Source organism: Denticeps clupeoides, chromosome 3 (genome assembly GCF_900700375.1).
Source record: "Denticeps clupeoides chromosome 3, fDenClu1.1, whole genome shotgun sequence".
Lineage (NCBI taxonomy): Eukaryota > Metazoa > Chordata > Actinopteri > Clupeiformes > Denticipitidae > Denticeps > Denticeps clupeoides.
Window position 1 is genome coordinate 20,944,314 of NC_041709.1, and position 19,338 is coordinate 20,963,651.

General features: G+C 41.7%; 1 protein-coding gene across 4 annotated transcripts in view; it reads right to left on the minus strand.

Annotated features, from left to right (window-relative positions):
• The window catches only part of rxraa (retinoid X receptor, alpha a), a 124,676-nt gene extending 105,918 nt beyond the window's left edge, over nucleotides 1–18,758 (minus strand). For all 4 annotated transcript variants that reach the window (XM_028973466.1, XM_028973459.1, XM_028973461.1 and 1 more), the window contains exon 1: nucleotides 18,639–18,758. In XM_028973466.1, the coding sequence (XP_028829299.1) occupies nucleotides 18,639–18,669 (31 nt within the window). In that variant the 5' untranslated portion in view covers nucleotides 18,670–18,758. The remainder of the gene's footprint in view (nucleotides 1–18,638) is intronic.
• Between the last annotated feature and the right edge of the window lie 580 nt (nucleotides 18,759–19,338).

Below are 19,338 nucleotides of genomic sequence, written 5' to 3' on the forward strand. Positions count from 1 at the left end.
ATGAAGTGACAGACTGGTGTTGCTTTACCACGTTGTGTTGTTAACATCTCAGATTCTTAGAATCACCAATGCCACTCAGTATTTCTCACATGCTGTTTTTACTGTAATATGTATCATAATGAGCACAGAGAGTTTGTAAATTTTGGGTGAAAAAAAGTTTTTAGCCTCATGGGGACCTGCGAAATGTCACCACAAAGTAGGTGTTGTCTGTCATTTCTTCTTCCTAACCTTGCAGGGAACCTTCTGTTCCCAATGTACAGGGTATAGCAGGCACACACACTCTCAGATCTGTTCTGCAACATAGTTTGTGTAGAATGTATGTGTTAGTGAGCATTTTTCAAGGTCAGAATACTGCAGTTTTTTTAATTTCCTCTGCCTCTCTTTCACTTCTGTTGGTTTCTCTTTCTCACCCACTCTGTCAGTTCTTGTGGTGTCTGATATCTACACACACACACACACACACCATCTCCAACATTCTCTCCAAACCACAGTGGTCTCAGCCTGTTTTTCATAAACTCTCTGTTTCCCTCTGCACCTAACCACAGCATTACAATGAGCAGCCTCTAATGAATCCCACCTGGCCTATAGGATATCAGACACCCTTCCCTCAGCCAATCAGGAAACCCGTACTCTCACAGGCCATTTAAATAATTTACTGCCACTCCATGCAAGCATGTGCAGGATGGAGAGCAGTGGACGGAGGCGCTTTAATTTACCCAGAAACACACATAGGACACCAGACATAGCAGGCCGTTTCTGACACACTGACACTAAAGGGAATCTTTATTAGAATAACTACATAACATTACATTTTTTTCATTACTTATCTATTTGTCTACTAAATCTAAACATGCTCATTTGCTGTTTTATTTGGAGCATTTGTTTTCGGCAAAGACAATTGTTTGGAGACATTCTGCATCCCTACCTTTGTCAGCTCATATAAAAAGGACACACATACGCTCAAGCAATGCAATACATGCAAACATCACTGACTTTTCCAAAAATAGCCTGCAGGTGTGAAAGAGCCCTATCAGTATTTTTTTTAATCAGCTGCAAGTGTGACATCCGGCAGAAGGTGTTAAGATTTCAGTGTCTGTTTTTTTTGCTGCTGTCTCAAAAAGAGGTTTGACTGTCTCATTAATGTAAATTTGTGCCATAATCAGAGTTGGGCAAAAGAAGAGGTGGCACTGTTCTTAATACTGAGCACATGAATATATTCACTTTCATACATGTGAGTTTTAGGACTAATTCAATGCAATTGTCACTCAAATTTCCCCAATTTAGGCCCAAATCAGAACATCCCTGGACAACACACTGCTGTTCGTGATTGACATGTAAGCATCAGCAAGAGTCCAATATCAACATTAACATTACTTTCAATGTATTCTAAAAGTATCATAACATTCCTTTGACAAAAAATGTATTCTATGCACTGCCTTGTGAAATGTAGGATGGACTGAATACACACACACATTATTTTGAATTCTGCACGTTAACATCATATGTAGAACCTGTTCAGGGTGTGTGGTTCTTCTGGACTGGTGTCTTCTTAATAAACAAGCATTGTGAGAAATGGCCATGTGTCAAAATGTTGAAATGTTAACTAGAAATTAGTGTGTGTGTGTGTGTGTGTGTGTGTGTGTGTGTGTGTTCAGTCTTTATCGAGGCCACAGGTGCTGTAATTTGCATTTCAATCAAATTGCTTGCAGATGTAACGCTGATGTATTAGAATAAGAAATATATTGTGGTCAGAGTGAAAGTCCTCACAGTATCTTTAGATCTTGTTGGGGTGTAAGGATATGGAATGCAAAGGGTTTGGTGCCTCTTGAGTGATGTGGCAACCAATAAGCCTGTGACCTGTAGCAACAGCAGGTGCAACCACCATTGGAAAATAGTTTGGTTGTGAATTTGAGGCATTTTCCATTGTGAAGACTGTTCACAAATACAAGTTTGATACTACTGACTGACAGATGACAAATGCTTACCTACACTGTTGGTGGAGATTGGAAATAATTGTATATTCACCACAATTGTGTAAACCTTGCTGTATTCCTGTAATAAGGCTGAATCTAGTTTTTGATGAAAGAGTTATGACCTATTGTTTATTTAAACGGAACACAGAAATGTATGCAATGTGTCCAGGTGAAGAGTCAAAGCCGGGTCTAACCTGCAAAACCACGCGACTAAACACCCAACATGCAGCCCACAGTGCCCATGAGTCACATATACAGACACAACGTGAGCAACACCTTTCTCTCCTACATGTCTGATCCCCCTCCCACACGCGCTTAATAGACTCTTTCTATGAGTGTCTGGTTTTCGGTCTGTCTTTGTGGATTGGGGTCAGATCTGTATTCTGATCCTCCACAGCAAAGAAACAGCCACCAGTTCTCAATTACCTACCCATGCTTGTTTTTTTTATCCTTGTGAGGACCTAAATAAAAACGGTATAAATGGTATAAAGACGGTATATAAAATATAAAAACGGTACAAAAAAATGATAGACTTGCCACCCCTTAACGCCTGCACCATGCAATACAAGTTTTATTGTATTGTAAATTAGAATAAGTTGGTTATTTATGCACAAATGTTGAGTCAAATTGCATAAATATGGATCTTACAAAAATACCACTGTGTGAGAGTGAGTGTCCCAGAGGTTTATGCATGTGTGTGTGAGGGAATATGAACATGTTCAATATTCATGTTCTCAGTCATTAGTGCATTAGTGTGTCTTACTCAGATAGGAGGGGGCGGGTACTTCCCCTGTAAAAATTATGAGGAAGGAGTGTAATGGCTGCTTCACAAACCCAGTGGTGCTTTTAAAAGCAGGCCTGCTGAAAAACTCAGCTTTTTAGCATTTAAATTTAATTAGACATCAGGAGGACTGGCATTGACCAAATGGAAAGCTGGACTTTAAATAGCCAGACAAGTGCCCTCATCTCTCACTCCCCATGTCCATGCTGTGTCTAAGGAAATATTTAAAGAGTCTCTAAGATGTTCATCACCATCGGCGGCTTTTAATGGACCTCAACTTTCAGAGTATTTTATATTGTGCTTATTTCTAAAAATCATGGTCCACACATCGGTCCGCTGCAGTTAATATGCACATTTATGAATAAATCAAGTTCAAGCTATGCTGAGGTGGCAGTATAGGAATTTGACAAAAACAAACTAAAAAACTTTTCTATAACAAGTAAAGTAAAAAAAAAAAAGTACTGAGCTGCAGATGCCAGAAAGGTATCATGGCAGAAGGATAAGTAAATGTCACGGTCTCTAATAACAGATGGATCCGGGGGAAACTGACGCTGACATCCTCTGTCTTAGGGAGTGGTTAACTCCCACTCAGTTACATATCCACTCTGTAGAAAGTCTGCATACTTCATTTTAAACAATGCTTTTGTTTAAAACGACCTGTGGAAGTGAAGATTCTCAGTCATCCAGGTGAATCATGGCAACTGTACTTTCTTTATTTAACGTAGAGACGTTTCAATCAAGATTGACAAAGTTCTGTGGATGCAGAATGAAACGTCTCTACATTAAAGAAAGAAAGTCCAATTGCCATGTCTCAACTTTCAGACGACCTGTATTACATTTACATTGAAGTATTACATTGCTTTCTAAGGAAAGTTTTGAAAATGCCCCAGCTGCTACTTAAAATGAACATTTCCCATCTAAGATTTTTTATTTGTGTGTTTGTGTGCGTCTATATATATATATATATGTATTATTAAGAAAGTGGAAAACGTCATTCAGCGGTTACTGCCGCTCCTCCTCCTCCTCCTCTCCCAGCTTCTGTCTGAAGTCCAAGTTGATGAGTCAGGGCCGATTTTTATGACCCAGAGAGGAAACCCTTTTCACTGTCTCCTCTCCTACACTGACTGACTGGAGGGTGGAGGCCATTTGTCTCCATAAAGTCGGGCATAAACAATGTGCTGCTCCACCTGCTCCGGTCTTTATCAGTCAGCTCTATATTCCCAGCAGGCTGCTGCCCATGGGGGAAGGTCATTAAAGCCGTGGGGGGGGTGTCATAAATCTCCATACATACTTCAGCCTTTCGGCCAACAGAGCTGATGCTAAGGCTTATGACTGCTCTGCCAATACTGGGATATGTGTCTTTCAAAGGAGACACAACTTATTTCACCCCAAACTAACCCCTAGACATCACAGTGTGGATCTTAAACGATAGTTCTTGACTTTGAATTTTGTAGCCACAACAACAAATGTGGCAAAATCTGCCTAACATAATGGAGTGTGATTGTTGCAGAAGTGCTGCTAGGTAGTTGATGTTTTATAATACATCATATATATGCAATATAATAATATTGCATTTGATCAATTAACATTCTAACAACTTTTCAAATTCAAATATTCTAAACACACCTCTGTGTTTCCATTCTGTATTCAGAAAAAGAAAATTTGAGCAGTGATTTTCTGAAATATACTTCAGTGAACAAAGTGATGAGAACACGCTCAGAACATGTCATAATACTAAATTGTTATTTTATCTTTTTTTTTTTTTGCAAAGCAGTGTATGATAATGCTAATGTGGCTATAATGAACAGATAAGAAGCATGGAAACAAATGTGCATGCCCTGGCTTTCTCTCTTTCTCTCTCTCTCACACACACACACACACACACACACACAATGAGCACATCATCAGTATCAGTACATGCCATTTGTTGCATACTGTAAATGTGCAGCCACCTTTATGTAACAACATATCTCTATAGCTGTTCCAAAAGCAAATATTTTATTTAATAATTCAACCCGGGATGGGTTCCGGAAGCATAACAGGACGAAGCGATTAAGGCCAGTGAGCGTCTAAGTATAAAATCATTTTTCATCAATTTATAGTGACGGTCAGCAAACAATTCTCCCTTTACAGATATTTCTGGTGTGAAGACAGTTGGTAATCACTATAAGGAAATAAGATTAGAAAAACAAATCAGATTTAATGTAATGTAATGAGTATATGCAGCACAAACGGCCTAGGAAGGACAGATCTCTTGTGGTCTTTTATCACAGCAAACTCACCTCTGAGCAGCCAGAACAGTTTCCCTTGGTGGTGTGTGTGTGTGGGTGGGGGGGTGGAAGGGGTATATGCTATATGCAATGGTTTCATACACACAAGAGGACTTCCCACCAACACACATCCTTCCTGCTGAGGAAAAACCTGTTTCCCTCTTTCTCAATTACTAAAGAATGTGAGTGCAAACACACACACTCACACACACACACACACACTCACAAGTTTGTTGTATTCATGAAAACACACAGACCCTATTATTTTATTTAGGAAGACTGACTTTACGCTAATCAATTTACATTACATCTGATTGAACCTTTATTTGCATTTTTGAGGTTGGGACATTTATTAAGGATATTTGGTCTCATCACTATAAATAAAGATCCTGTCAAATGTGTGCAAATACAGAATTTTAATTTTGTATGTAACTTTATGGTCTGCTAGCACTGAAACAGTGACTACGCCCATCACTCTCACTTTCTCACTTGAGTTCTTTTTCCCTCCTCTTCAGCGGCGTGATATCACTTTCCCGGGTCACCAGATTCGCTTGTGTCACCACAAGGCCATGCCGCTCCCCTTTTGACTTCTTTACCTCTTGAACTGAAGGCACATTTCCCCCCTAAACCAACCTACAGTGGCCACTGCCATTCACACCTCCCACGGCCAATGGAAAGGTTGAGGTGAATGCGAGAGTCAGGAGGGGGTGGGTCGCGTATTTGTTGAGCGGCTCATCAAAGTTTAATCACTGAGTAATTGGCTTGTAACGGTAACACTTACTAGCCCATCAATAATGGCCACGGAGTCTTGGGTAGAGTTTCTCTGGCAGGACCAGGGAGGCCGGGCAGCTATAGGGTTTCGGAGAGGCTACCAGCCCGGCTGAATGCTGGACAAATATTTATGCAGTTTCAGATTACGGCTGCACTATAAATATGAGACACTGACATAGAGGCCAGGGCCAACAACTGATGGACATGTGTTCATATTATTTTTATCTCTTTAAAATTAAATCAATAAATTCCACAAAACTGCTAGGGGATTTTCGATATTTTTTTGTTTAATGTGTGACTATAATAAAACCTCATTTAGCCAAGCTGCATGTGTGAATGCTTCTCCGACTCCACTGCTGCAATAAGGGCTGCTCTTTGGCTGTGCAAATTCAATTCTCTTCATCATGGCTTTTCAGGGACTTCTAGGATTTCAGACCCCAACAGAGAGATTTTGGGGTCAGTTTTACAGCCCTGCGAGCAATGAGACCAAATTTCAAAGTGGGATTTGTCAGATGGGGAAACCCTGACATTCAATGCAGCAGGGAAAATAACTACTAAAAATTAATCCAACATTCATTTACAGCTAAATTGTTTACTTGTTTATCAAGTCCTCTTTGTTTCCTTGCCCTAAATTCCTAGATATTAATAACTGGGCATTGCACCTACTCATTCCAATTCCATAACATTTTCAGAGCCTCATTAGTAATGCAAGGTTCCGGTATTTTTTTAAATATGTTCCCACAGCGCCCACTATGAAGGCCAGTCTGCACTAACTTACCCTCACCCGTATGTGTTGAGTAAGAGGTGACGTTTTCATATTCAATGCATGCTATTACTGTTTAAAATGTTTCAGAAAGGACATTCATTAGTAAAATGTTCGCTTCCTTCATGTTCGCCAAGGTTATAAATGAATGCCCAAACCTTTCAGGAGATAAACCAAAAAAATACGTATTATGTAACCAGCCCCATTTTAGGAAGTGAAACCTAATGTAAATTTGGAAACAAATTGGTATATTCAATATTATTGTGGGTGTACATAAAGAAATATATAGTTGTCACTGGCCGAGTTCGGGGCCGCATTCGCAGGCATGCTTGGAGCGGGTGGAGTAGTCGTCGTACTGGGAGAGGAGGACCGGAGGCGCTTGGATGGTGATAAGGCGGCCGGAGGTGAGCTGGGACGGGAGTGTGGCCGTGGAAGCGCCGCAGTGCGGTGGGGAGGGAACTCTGGCTCCGTGGGGGGTAACGGGGAAGATCGTATTAGCAAAAGGGGGCAGGCAAACTCAAGGTCAATGGCGGGCGAAGGTCGTGGTCACACTGGAGAATCCGATTAGAGATCGTCGTCACAAGAGGGGCAGGCAAAGTTCTAGGTCGGGGACAGGCAAAGGTCATGGTCATGGATATCAGTCAGTCGGGCGTGGGAAAATAAGGCTGGCGTCTATGGAAGTAAATTCAACTCAAAGAGCGGGCAGCGTCTCCTCGGGGTTATCTGACTTTTATACTCTACGCTGCCCGCTCTCGTTTCCGCTTCCGGGTCGCCGTCTCTCTGTCTGGCCTGGTGCTCTCTGGTGGGCTGGAGGTGTATTGGCTGTGACAATAGTAATATCAACCTTAAATCATCAACTAATGGAAAGGAAAAGGAATACAACATGATGTTTCTGGGTAAAAGAAATAGGTGTGGATATTTCTGCAGAAAAATGGTTGTGTATTTGGAAGTTTCAACAATCTATAACATTTGTCACGTATTTGGAGAGAACACTGTTGGGAAAATGTGGTTTGATTATTTGCCACTCCTAAAATTAGGAGCAAAATGTTATCTTTTGCTGTGTGGAATAGTAAATGCAAATCACGCTTAGTAAAAAAAAAAAACAATAATCTTCTATAACAATGCAAAAAAATGGTAGTAACCTAATGGGTAACACACTCGCCTATTAACCAGAAGACCCAGGTTCAAATCCTACTTACTACCATCGTGTCCCTGAGTGTCAGGATTGCCTGCAGCTATGCTCCACACCTGACTCCAATCCTGACGCCCCATAAATGCCGGATGTTTCCGCCCCTTCTAGGTCTCCGGCATTTTCGTGGACTCTCTGCACGAACTTGACCTGGTTTAGTTTCATATGTGTTTTGAGTTCTGGCAATCGCCACACGCCTACGGGTTAGTTTGTGTTTTTTTTTTATTGTAGTTAAATTGTTTTTTCCACCGCGCCGCTGTTTAGTTGTATTTATTGTTTATTTATTAATAAAACCCCGTTCCCAGCATGCCAGACCTCTGCGCTTCCTTCCCCCGTAAGTCCGTAGTCGTGACACTGAGCAAGACACTTAACCCTAAGTTGCTCCAGGGGGGGACTGTCCCTGTAACTACTGATTGTAAATTGCTCTGGATAAGGGCGTCTGATAAATGCTGTAAACGTTTCGCTAATATGAAGTGATGAGTAATTCAAATACATTTGTGCAGAATGTGTGCATTTGGATCCTCAAAAACTGTCGTGCTGACAGATGCAGTCCAGACGTCTCGTCTGAATGGACAAAACTCAGCCTCACTACTGCAAAGCAGACAGACAAGAGGCGGCTGTGAAGATCACAACAAAATCGACTTTACTGCCAGAAAAAGTTCGCCAAACCCCTTAATACAAACAGAGAAAGAGAGAAACGGGGAAGGATGATCTCTCTCAATCATGAGAGAATCCTTTCAGTGTACAATCAAGAGAAAATATTTCTACTGGCTTCTGTCACAGGCAGCACAGCTCTGCATTAGAAGGACATTAACCTGCCTTTCTGGGTAATTCTGGGAAGGGATTACCATAATTGGAATAGACTCAAACTCATCTGATGGATGAACTCCCATACCCATCATTCTAAAAGGAAATTTTGAAAGCAGGGGTTCCTGGCAACCATTAAAATTAAAATACTGAAAGTCATTTTTTTTGTCATTGTGATACAAAAGCACAACACACAGTGTACACTTCAAGATGTGTCCTCTGCATTTAACCCATCACCTTGTGAGCATTGGGGGTGGCAACTGCCCACTGCCCCTTTACAGACTGCACTACAATATATACATACAAAATGCATTTTTCCTTTCCTATTATGTTACAGCCCACTATTCAAGCAGAATGACCACATTCCTCTCAATGAAGACAGTGATAACAGTTATGACATCATGAATAATTGAAACTATGATTGTTTTGCACTGAAGGCAGCTTTTGTGAGGCCATTCTGTAATTCTCTCCAAACAGGAAGATTTTAATAGTCTCCAGGCAACTGAACACACTGTGTTTCCTCCAGCAACAGAAACTCTGCAGATGCAGGTGCATGAGCACACACATCAGGCAATAACTAACTCAGTTGATAACGGTGCCACGTAAATCAGTCCCTGGGGTCAAGGGTCGTCAATAGTTAAGAGAGCAAAGGCGTCAATGGGCTCACGTTCAGGAAGTAAACATTTCCTCAAGTCCAATATTTGACATCCATTCAAGTGTCGTTTACTTTATGTCTCAATTAAATGGCTACTATTTAAATCCAGTAATGAATCACGCTGTTTATCTAGGAGGCCGAGCTTCTTTAACGCAATAATGCTGAAGCTCGACCTGCTGCAGAGAACTGATATGAATAACAAATGATGAGAAGACTCTTCCATCTCCGTCCATCTGCTTCTGAAGTGAGGCAGTTACAGTGTTTTTTTCCTATTTATTAAGCAGCTTACATGTACAGTCCCCCCCAAAAGACCCAAACTGCTCCTGACACTCCTGACACACAGGTTTTCCTGTGTTTTGGTGTCCACTGTGTTCCTGAACATGAGACTGATTCCTGATCGCCCCTGATTGTATAAATGTATCCTGAATGTCTGTAGTCCTCTTGTCGCGTTTTTCCTGTTTTGTCATTAAATCCCTATTTTGTGTTGGAATTGCGTCTTTCTTGTCCTGCGCCGCCATTACAAATTTGTTTTTGCTGTGTATTAAAGATATTTAATAAAGACATGAGACCGAAAGATGAATATGAAAAGAGAGATCAGAGTCTCTGGCTTTATTCCCTGGTTGAATACCAACAGAGATCACAATACATTTCACATCTCACCACACTGAAACAAGTAAACTGTAGCTGCAGTTTTTTTTTTTACAGTAGTTAAAAAAATTGTTTGCTCTTTTAAACAAAGCTGTCTAATTTATGCTTATGAGTAAATTGTTTTTTTTCTCTTTACTCTAATGCTACTGACAGCAGGTCTATTTGGATTATTAACATTACGCCAATGCTAAAATATTAGAAGTGACAGATTACTTCATTTTTTTTAAGATGAGCCAGTCTCTCAGGTGAGCAACAGAACATCGGAACATGACAAGCAATACCTTTCCTTCTTATTTTCTGTTCTGTTGCACAACAGGGTGGCCTCCATGTTACATTATCATTAGAGGGGACACATTCTTCTAATGCTGCATTTGAAGACATCAGTGTGGCTCAGTGTGGGTAACAGGAGGCCAAAAGTCCCCTGTAAGCAGTGGGAAAGGTGGAAGCAACATGAGACTGATTAACACAACACCACAGTAGTGCTGGTGACCAGGGTTAATTGAACAGTAACAGTGGCAGCTAGCTAGTGTCACCTGACCGCCACCATTATCACTTGCAGTTTTAAGATGTACTTTTAAATGCATAAATTAAATGCATAAATGTACTGGTGGATTAAGGTTTAATAACCAAAAAAATAACCATGAATCATCAAAAATAGGATTGTTTATGGAACGAAAATATTAAATCTAACAAATTAATTTATAGGGCTACTTTCACATGCAATAGCCATTGTTTTCAGTTACAATTCCCAGCAGAAATGTCCAAAACACGCACCATTATGCATTAGGGTTACATTTGGTTCTGTGCATACCTTGAGAGAAAAAAGATTTTAACTATGGACTGACTTCTTCTATCAATGCGGTGCTTTCTTCTGAGGGAACCAGGACATGCTCAGATGCTCCACTGCATGCTAACTCACTCATAAAATGACAAAACTGGCTTTACATGCATGTGAGAAGGTCTGTGTAAGTCCTCACCCTGTTAGACTAAAGCAGGACATTTACTTTTTCCCAGGAAGCTCAACAGGGTTTTCGTGCATGTTAACACCCTGGCAGAGATGGCTGACGGAGGTGGGGGTATTATGACAACATTGCTAAGTAACGTTGAATCATCTGCGTAGTGGCAGGTCGATGGCCATTGAGCAAGAAAAAAAAAAAAAAAAAACAGGCAGTATTTGGACCTCTGCAACCTGGCAGTTATGGCCTGGCTACGCAGCTGGCTTGAGTTTTTTCTACAGGAGAATACGTAGGTGCCAGGCCCTTTCAAAACGTTCGCAAAGCATGACAACCGTTTCCAGGGCCCAAAGAAATGTTATAAACTGTAGCCATAGCAGTGGAGAACAATGGCAGTATTTCTATTTAAACAATTGTTAACTTTTGTCCCATTCAGATCTTTTTATGTCAACATCAAACGTCTATTCTAAACGATGTATTTTCTTTCATCTTGTGTGTGCTATTATATCCTGCTGTTGAAAGCACAGATTACACTGAGGTTTTCAATACTCTGGTGTTCCCTGTGTCTACCGTCAGATAGGGAGAGGGCAAGGAGCAAGAACGCAAGACGGAAGGGGACCTTTGCTCAGGCGGTCCTTCGACTTCAATTACATTTACATTTACAGCATTTATCCAGAGTGACTTACAATCAGTAGTTACAGGGACACATTGGTAGTAAGTGGGATTTGAACCTGGGTCTTCTGGTTCATGGGCGAGTGTGTTACCCGCTAGGCTACTACCAGCACAGCACACAGTGACACAATGAAATGTGTCCTCTGCTTTTAACCATCACCCTTGGTGTGCAGTGGGCAGCCGTGACAGGTGACCGGGGAGCAGTGTGTCGGGACGGTGATTGACTCAGTGGCACCTCAATGGCACCTTGGCGGATCGGGGGTCTGACTATGGGGCCGCTTCCTTAACAGCTAGACTACCACTGCCCCCTAAATAAATGGCACAATGTACTGCTATTGTACTACATTTACATTTACATTTACAGCATTTATCAGACGCCCTTATCCAGAGTGACATACAATCAGTAGTTACAGGGACAGTCCCCCTGGAGCAACTTAGGGTTAAGTGTCTTGCTCAGGGACACAATGGTAGTAAGTGGGATTTGAACCTGGGTCTTCAGGTTCATAAGCGAGTGTTTTACCCGCTAGGCTACTACAACCCTACACTGGTCAAATTATTCATGCGAAGAGCATGAATTACATGAATTGAAAGATGAAAGATGATGAAAGATGAAAGTGAAGTGATTGTCACACGTGATACACAGCAGCGCAGCACACAGTGCACACAGTGAAATTTGTCCTCTGCATTTAACCCATCACCCTGAGTGAGCAGTGGGCAGCCATGACAGGCGCCCGGGGAGCAGTGTGTGGGGACGGTGCTTTGCTCAGTGGCACCTCAGTGGCACCTTGGCAGATTGGGATTCGAACCAGCAACCTTCTGATTATGGGGCCGCTTCCTTAACCGCTAGGCCACCACTGCCCGCGTCCTCTGCATTTGCACTGTGTTTAAGTTTGAACTTATTTCACCCAGGCTAATTTCTTGTATGAACTCTCCTTACCTAGGCTAGCTACTGAATTTACCCCACCCAGACCAGTTTACACAGCTTCAGCAATTTATTCTCACTCACTCACTAGCTACCCATAACCATTTAGTACATATCAGGGTGGTTGGTGTCTGAGCCCACCCTGGGACACTGGAATTCCCAGGACTCGCTATCAATTACCGGGTGGCCTAGGGGTCAAGGAAGCGGCCCCGTAATCAGAAGGTTGCCAGTTCGAATCCTGATTAACCGAGGTGCCACTGATGTGCCACTGAGCAAAGCACCGTCACCACACGCTGCTCCCCGGGCGCCTGTCAAGGCTGCCCAGTGCTCACCAAGGGTGATGGGTTAAATGCAGAAGACACATTTCATTGTGTTACCGTGTGCTGTGCTGCAGTGTTTCACAATGACAATCACTTCACGTTCACTTAACCAGTTAATCCACATCTGGGTTGGGAACCAGTCCATTACATGGCGCACCCACCAGTCAAAGATCTTGCAAAATGAAGTGAATCCAAATTGTGAAAGTCGTAAGTTTTACTATTGAATCTGAGAACATACAAACATTGTGGCTTCAAATGCAGATATCTGTGTGCGTCATCTGCATCATATTAGTGATAACCTGTACAAAATCAAAAACATCCACTGATGAAGACATCAAAAAGATAGGTGTGACAAAGTGAAAGTGATTATTTGTTTTATGTGATACACAGCACTCAAAACTCTGCATTTGACCCATCACCAATTGTGAGCTGTGGGCAGCCATGACAGGCACCCTGGGAGAAGTGTTTTGGGACGCTGCTTTGCTCAGTGGCACCTTGGTGGCAGGATTCGAACCAACAACCTCATTCTGTTCTAATTATTTCAGGTAAGTTTAACTAAATCCTTTAGAGAAACCTTACATTCTGTGAAGCCATTGCAAACAACTATAGTAGCACTGAGGGAGTGTGTGTTCACGTTCCCTCACTCAAGAGTAAGAGAAATATTATTTTTAATAGATAATCTGCTAATTGATCAATAAATTACAGCTATAACGTGTCTCATCATGTCTTTATTCCTTTATTCCTCTGTGAGATCACTTGTCTTTCCAACTTGTTGAGTCTATGCAGATATTACAAATTCATTCAGCAAAGCATTCCAATGTCTTGAACATAAAATGCCTTGCCATCTGGACAGGATTATGAACAGCCCCCTAACCCACGCCGCTGCCCGCCTTTCTCACCAACGTGACCACATGATCATGACATGGAGAAACACACAAACCTCCATGCCACCTGAACCTGTCTGCGCAGGCAGATCGAGAGAAAACGGATGTTTGTCTGACTGTCAGAGTTGACAGGGCCGAAGGGTTGATGGTAAGATTTCAACAGTGACTAAATATGCTGTTTTAAAATGTTGTAAAGCATTTTAAATGGGCTTCAGGAACACTTAAACTCAAACAGAATCACTGACAGAAAGCTTCTGTGTTTTGTGCATCGTGTGTGTGTATTTAGTGCGGGTTGGGGAGAGGGATTTAGTGTGTGCGCGTGTGCGTAAGCGGAAGTTCTGCGTCGAGCGTGGGGCGGACCTGTGATGTGTGTGAGCACTCAACGGCGCCTCAGAGCCCCGTTATTGGACGCACAGTCGGCCTCTCAGGACCACTCAGCTGGTGTACATGGTGAGCCGTCAGACCCAATCACTGTCACACACTTAACCAATCAATGGCACTGCAGCCCAGAGATGCGTGGAACAGAACAACTTCAGAAGTCAAGATTTTCCCATGAATACACTGTTGGAATTTGACTGAAGAAAGAAGTATAAGCATTCAAAGAAGCAGGACAATAATGTTATGTGTTATGGTCCATAGCAGACTCTAGACAGGCAGCAACCTGTCATCCACACCATGGTTCTCCCCGGTTCTCCTGAACATTAGCCGGTAAAGGAGCAGTCTTAAGTTGCTTAGTCACCCTGGGTTTCTTAGGAGCTCACAGGCCACCTCATACTGATGGAAACATCACCTTTTCAATATGTCAAGTGCCTGTGTCTCGTCTCTGGGTAAATGTGTCATGACACATTAAAGACATGATTTATATGAACAGAAAGCCAGTACAAGTGACATAACAAATGACGTAGAAATGCATGTATCAAGTTGATTGCAATGAACTAGGGTAGAATGAGTGAATATATAACTCTTTAAAACCCTGTTTTAAATAGTATATTAGTCCTTATTAGTGAAAGTGAAGTGATTGTCATTGTGATACACAGCAGCACAGCACGTGCTGGCACAACGAAATGTGTCTTGGTGATCAGTGGGCAGGCATGACATGCGCTCGGGGAGCAGTGTGTGGGGACGGTGCTTTGCTCAGTGGCACTCATTAGTAGTTATGGTTATAACTAGGCGTAAGGTTAAGGGACTGCAGATTGTTTCTTGTCCACAAATCTTGTTCCAGGGTCCATTCATTGCAACGTTCCAGCACTTGCTGACGGTCATTTGCTTAAATCACAGGCAACCACAGAACAACTCATAAATAATAGATCTGTGCATTTCAAACAAAGGAGGCAAAGAAAAACAGAAAGCTCTGCTGTCCCTGAAGACACAAACGTGTTTTCTTCTAAAACATAATGCATAAAAACAGATGGGCTGATGTTTATAAGTATGATAAGTACTTATAAATTATTATGATAATTTGAATGAATAAGTATGATAATTTTTCTCCAGTGAGAGAGTGGGCAATGTTAAAGTTGGGAGCATAAACATTCATCAAAACACTCATGATTGTGCAGGATGGTGTCCACAATAATTAAATATCTATATAATTTTATGTGTAAGAAAATATATTTAATATGTGTGTGTGTGTGTGTGTGTGTGTATACATACGAACATCTGTAAAATTAGGCCATTCAAACTGTCCATTTGTTCTTGATTGTATTTTTATGAAAAAAAAAATAATTATAATAGACACAAACACAGGCCAAAACACCCCCACCCTCTTAGTCTTCTTCCCCAAACAAAAAAGATATTCCAACATTCAGATTTGAACTCTGATTTCACAAACCTCACAGATTTATATAGCCCTAACCGCATAAGACAGAACTGCCCAAGGAAGTCCTGCGCAAACCTCTTTGACATCCAATCCAAATCCAATCCACTTTTTCCCTCCAGTCAGATCGATAGATGCTTCACTATACAAGTAGAGCAAGATAACGTTTGAAGCGAACCCCAGCTTGCAGAGTTCTGACACCTCTGCACCTCTTCAAGGCTGTAGGTCTCATAGAACCGAATCTTATTCCAACCCCTCTTAAGCGCATCGCAAATTATCACGTCATTTGACAAAATCATAGGACGACCAGTCATGGTCTCTTTTAAAGCATCGCTGTGCCTGGTCCAGATGTTGTGGTGAAGAAACCACTTGCACTCCATGGCCAAGGAGTTGAGAGAAAAAGGTTGCAGGGCTCCGACACAATCTGAATCTTCTGCCATCGGCTGCCCCCCTTCAGGTATGGTACTTCAGACTGCAGCCACTAATTATCTTTTTGGAGCACAAAACTACTGAGACATTTTAGATGTGAGACACATCTGACTCCATTACCATCTGCCCAACCACACACGGCATTGTCTATTTTCTCCTTGGTTTAGCAATATGCTACTTTTATGGCATTTATGGCAACCTATGGCATCCCAATGTGGCCACACTGCAGAACAGGTGTGTAGAAATATGTAAGCTTCTGTCTGCAGGTCCGCGAGTTTGTAACTGGTTCTGTGCTGCATGGGGTTTTAACTATGTGTGAGAGTTGTGTTATCAAATGAAATATTGGAGAAGCCTGCTGAAGGAGCATGTGAGCGACACTAGACTTCATCTCTGCGTTCAGTACCATCCCCCCATGACGACTGGTGTCCAAACTGGCAGATCTGGGAGCTCCATCACTCACCTGCCGCTGGACACTGGACATTTTCTGTCAGGTTTCTCCCGGAGGGTCAGGCTGGGTCCCAACACCACACCTGCCTTCAGCCTCAGCCCGCTCCTCTCCACGTCATACCCTCTACACGAATGACTGCGTCCCCTCACACCCCAGTAACAAGAGCTTAAAATCTCGGGCAAAGCTGCCACACAGAAAGGAGGTTGAACGGCTGTCAGAACAACCTGATCCTAAACACCACAAAGACAAAGCAGCTTTTTGTTGACTACAGGAGAAATAAAAGTGACATCCAGCCGCTCATCATTGGCGGGGCGTCTGTGGAGAGGGTCCCAGTGTTCAGGTTCCTGGGCATTGAGCTGGAGGATGACCTGACCTGGAGCGCCAACAGCAAGGAGCTGCTGAAGAAGGCGCAGCAGAGATTGTACTTTCTGAGAATTCTCAGGAAACAGAGTCTGCTCCTCGCCTTTTACCACGTTTTACCACTATTTGTGTACAGACTGTGTGTGTGGTGCGGCAGCTGCGCTCCCTCACGAAGGAAGGCAAGGTCATCAGGTCACCGGAAAAAACAATTGGCTGCCCCCTCCCCACCCTGAAACAAATTTACACCTCACAAAGAACCAATTACACCCCAGTCACTGCCACTTCCAGCTCTGGCCATCAGGAGAACCAGGACAAGCCGCCAAAAAAAACTTTTATCCAAGAGCCACCCAGACTCTAAACTCAAAATAAACTGTTCTCGATATATGTGCCATATCTCCATAAAATGTACTATTTTATGTGTTTGTTATGTAAGTCTTTCTTATTGTCTTAACTATATGCCTTACCTTATCTTATATTCCATAAGATGCAGTCCTGAGCATGTTCAAAATCGGTGTGTGCGGATTTGAATGAGGAGAAGTATCGTGCTGCAGAATGAACAGCACATGACGTCTTGAAAACTTTTAATGCAACAAACACACACACACACACACACACTAAAAGAGGGATTGAAATATAAAGAGCAAGGTTTGTGAGATAAATGCACAATAGTGCAATGGTAAAAATCTGCTCTATAAACGCCAGCATCAGGTTTTCATAAGACATGGCCATGCATGCACACTGTGGGTCTTTGATGTAACTTTTTTCTTTCTGTGGTGGGCCTTGATTCTCACATTTCAGATATTCCTAAAATGTCATGAATTATTGTAAGGGATATCATATTAATGTCATGGCAATGGCCTTTAAAAGCATCATCACGAACAGTGACCATCTGTCACCCAGCCAGCTGTACAGCCGTTTGCATATTTTACACAAGCATGCACACACACACACACACACACACAGACACACACATACACAGGTTTTTTGATTGTGAAAAGGCAGTTTCAATATTTCATAATACATTTTCAACACCTGCTTTGTAACTGAAAATGCATTATGTTTCTATAATTTTTCACAACAAAATGTTCCTGATTTTACAGAATATTTTTTTTTAACACAGATACAGAAATTAAACTTATGTGTATGGACAATGCCGATTAGTAACACTTAAACACATGATCAAGATGTGATCATTTTTTTATATGAAATTGTTTCGTCCCATGTAACCATTGACCCATATACAACTTAACTTATTTTTGCTTCTTTCTTCATGAGGACATTTGAGTCGCTGTGAGTTTTCAATCAAGAAAACAACTAGTATCAGTAGTATCAGTATTCATTGTTGCGCACAGCATGAAATGGAAAAGGAAGCAGTGTCAAATGTCACGTAAAAAGAGTAATTTAGACTTCAAAAAAGAAAAAGAAAAAAAAGCTGATATACAAAACTAAGACAGAACCTTGGTGAAATGGTGAAAGCCACCTTTTACACACATCCAATGATGTAGTGCTGGTGTGTAATTGACATTACCTCCAAAAATCTTTTTACTAAATGTATAAAAACTGTACACTGTCAATTACACACAATCACGTTTTTTTTTTTATCACATAATAATTAACATTTTCCTATATAAGCTGTATGACCTAAATTAAATGTGCTTCATGAGGACCTTTCAGAAGCTGTAAGAACATTGACACACAAAGACAGCACAAAATATAGGCAGACACACAAATGTACAACATATATAACTAAAAGCATAACTAAAACAAAAGAAATAACCAAGGGGCTGCAATGAAGCACTGGGATGGCGAAGGGTAGCAGCAAAATAAAGTCGATAACAAAAATAATAGTACCATACAAAAGGAGCCTGTTGAAAACTCAACTCTGAGGATCTGCCTCAGATTTGAACATCTATGATTTCTCAGCCTATAACAAAATCGGGCAGGACATTTTTAAAGCGGCGGGTGGAAGACCCAACTCACCCATGTGGACATCCAGGTACAAAGGATCCATGCAGGACAGCAAAAAGGCAACAGAGGACCAAGGTCACACACACCTTGCAGAAAAGATATAAAGAGTTCTCCAGCCTTCTGCTGGCCATCTAGCACCCACTTGCAATTTTGAGCCTCTGTCTTGATGATTTAAAGAATGGGCGTCCCCTGCGGGAGATCAGTGTGCTGCAACTCCCTTTTCTGAGGAATTAGGAAATCATGGCTTTCATCCTCTGGTCAGCAATGGAATGGAGCCTGGGGAAGTGGGGGTCACTGCTTTTTGTTGCCGCATTTATAATTTCGCTGATTTTGCTCAACAGAACAAATTTTAACCTTTTAACCTGTTAAACGCAATGTTGCATTGAACAAAGTGAATTTTTCTCTGGCATTATTACAGTGGCTTTATTCTGCTGCAACATTGCTCATAACCAGAGCTACAATAAAAAGAACTGGCAGGCAGAAGCATGGCTAATGGTGAGTCCAGGGTTTTACATGAACCCATATGTGACAACAGTGTAGTGCTGGAAAGTGTTACCTCCCAAAATCACTTACAAATTAAGGTAATAATGTATAGTCTTTGAAAAAAGGGCCATGGTTTTAATGAACAAAAATATACACGTAATTACCTATTTGTTAAAAAAGAAGGAAAATATGATTTTCATATTATATGAAAGGAGAGTTCAGTTTGAGA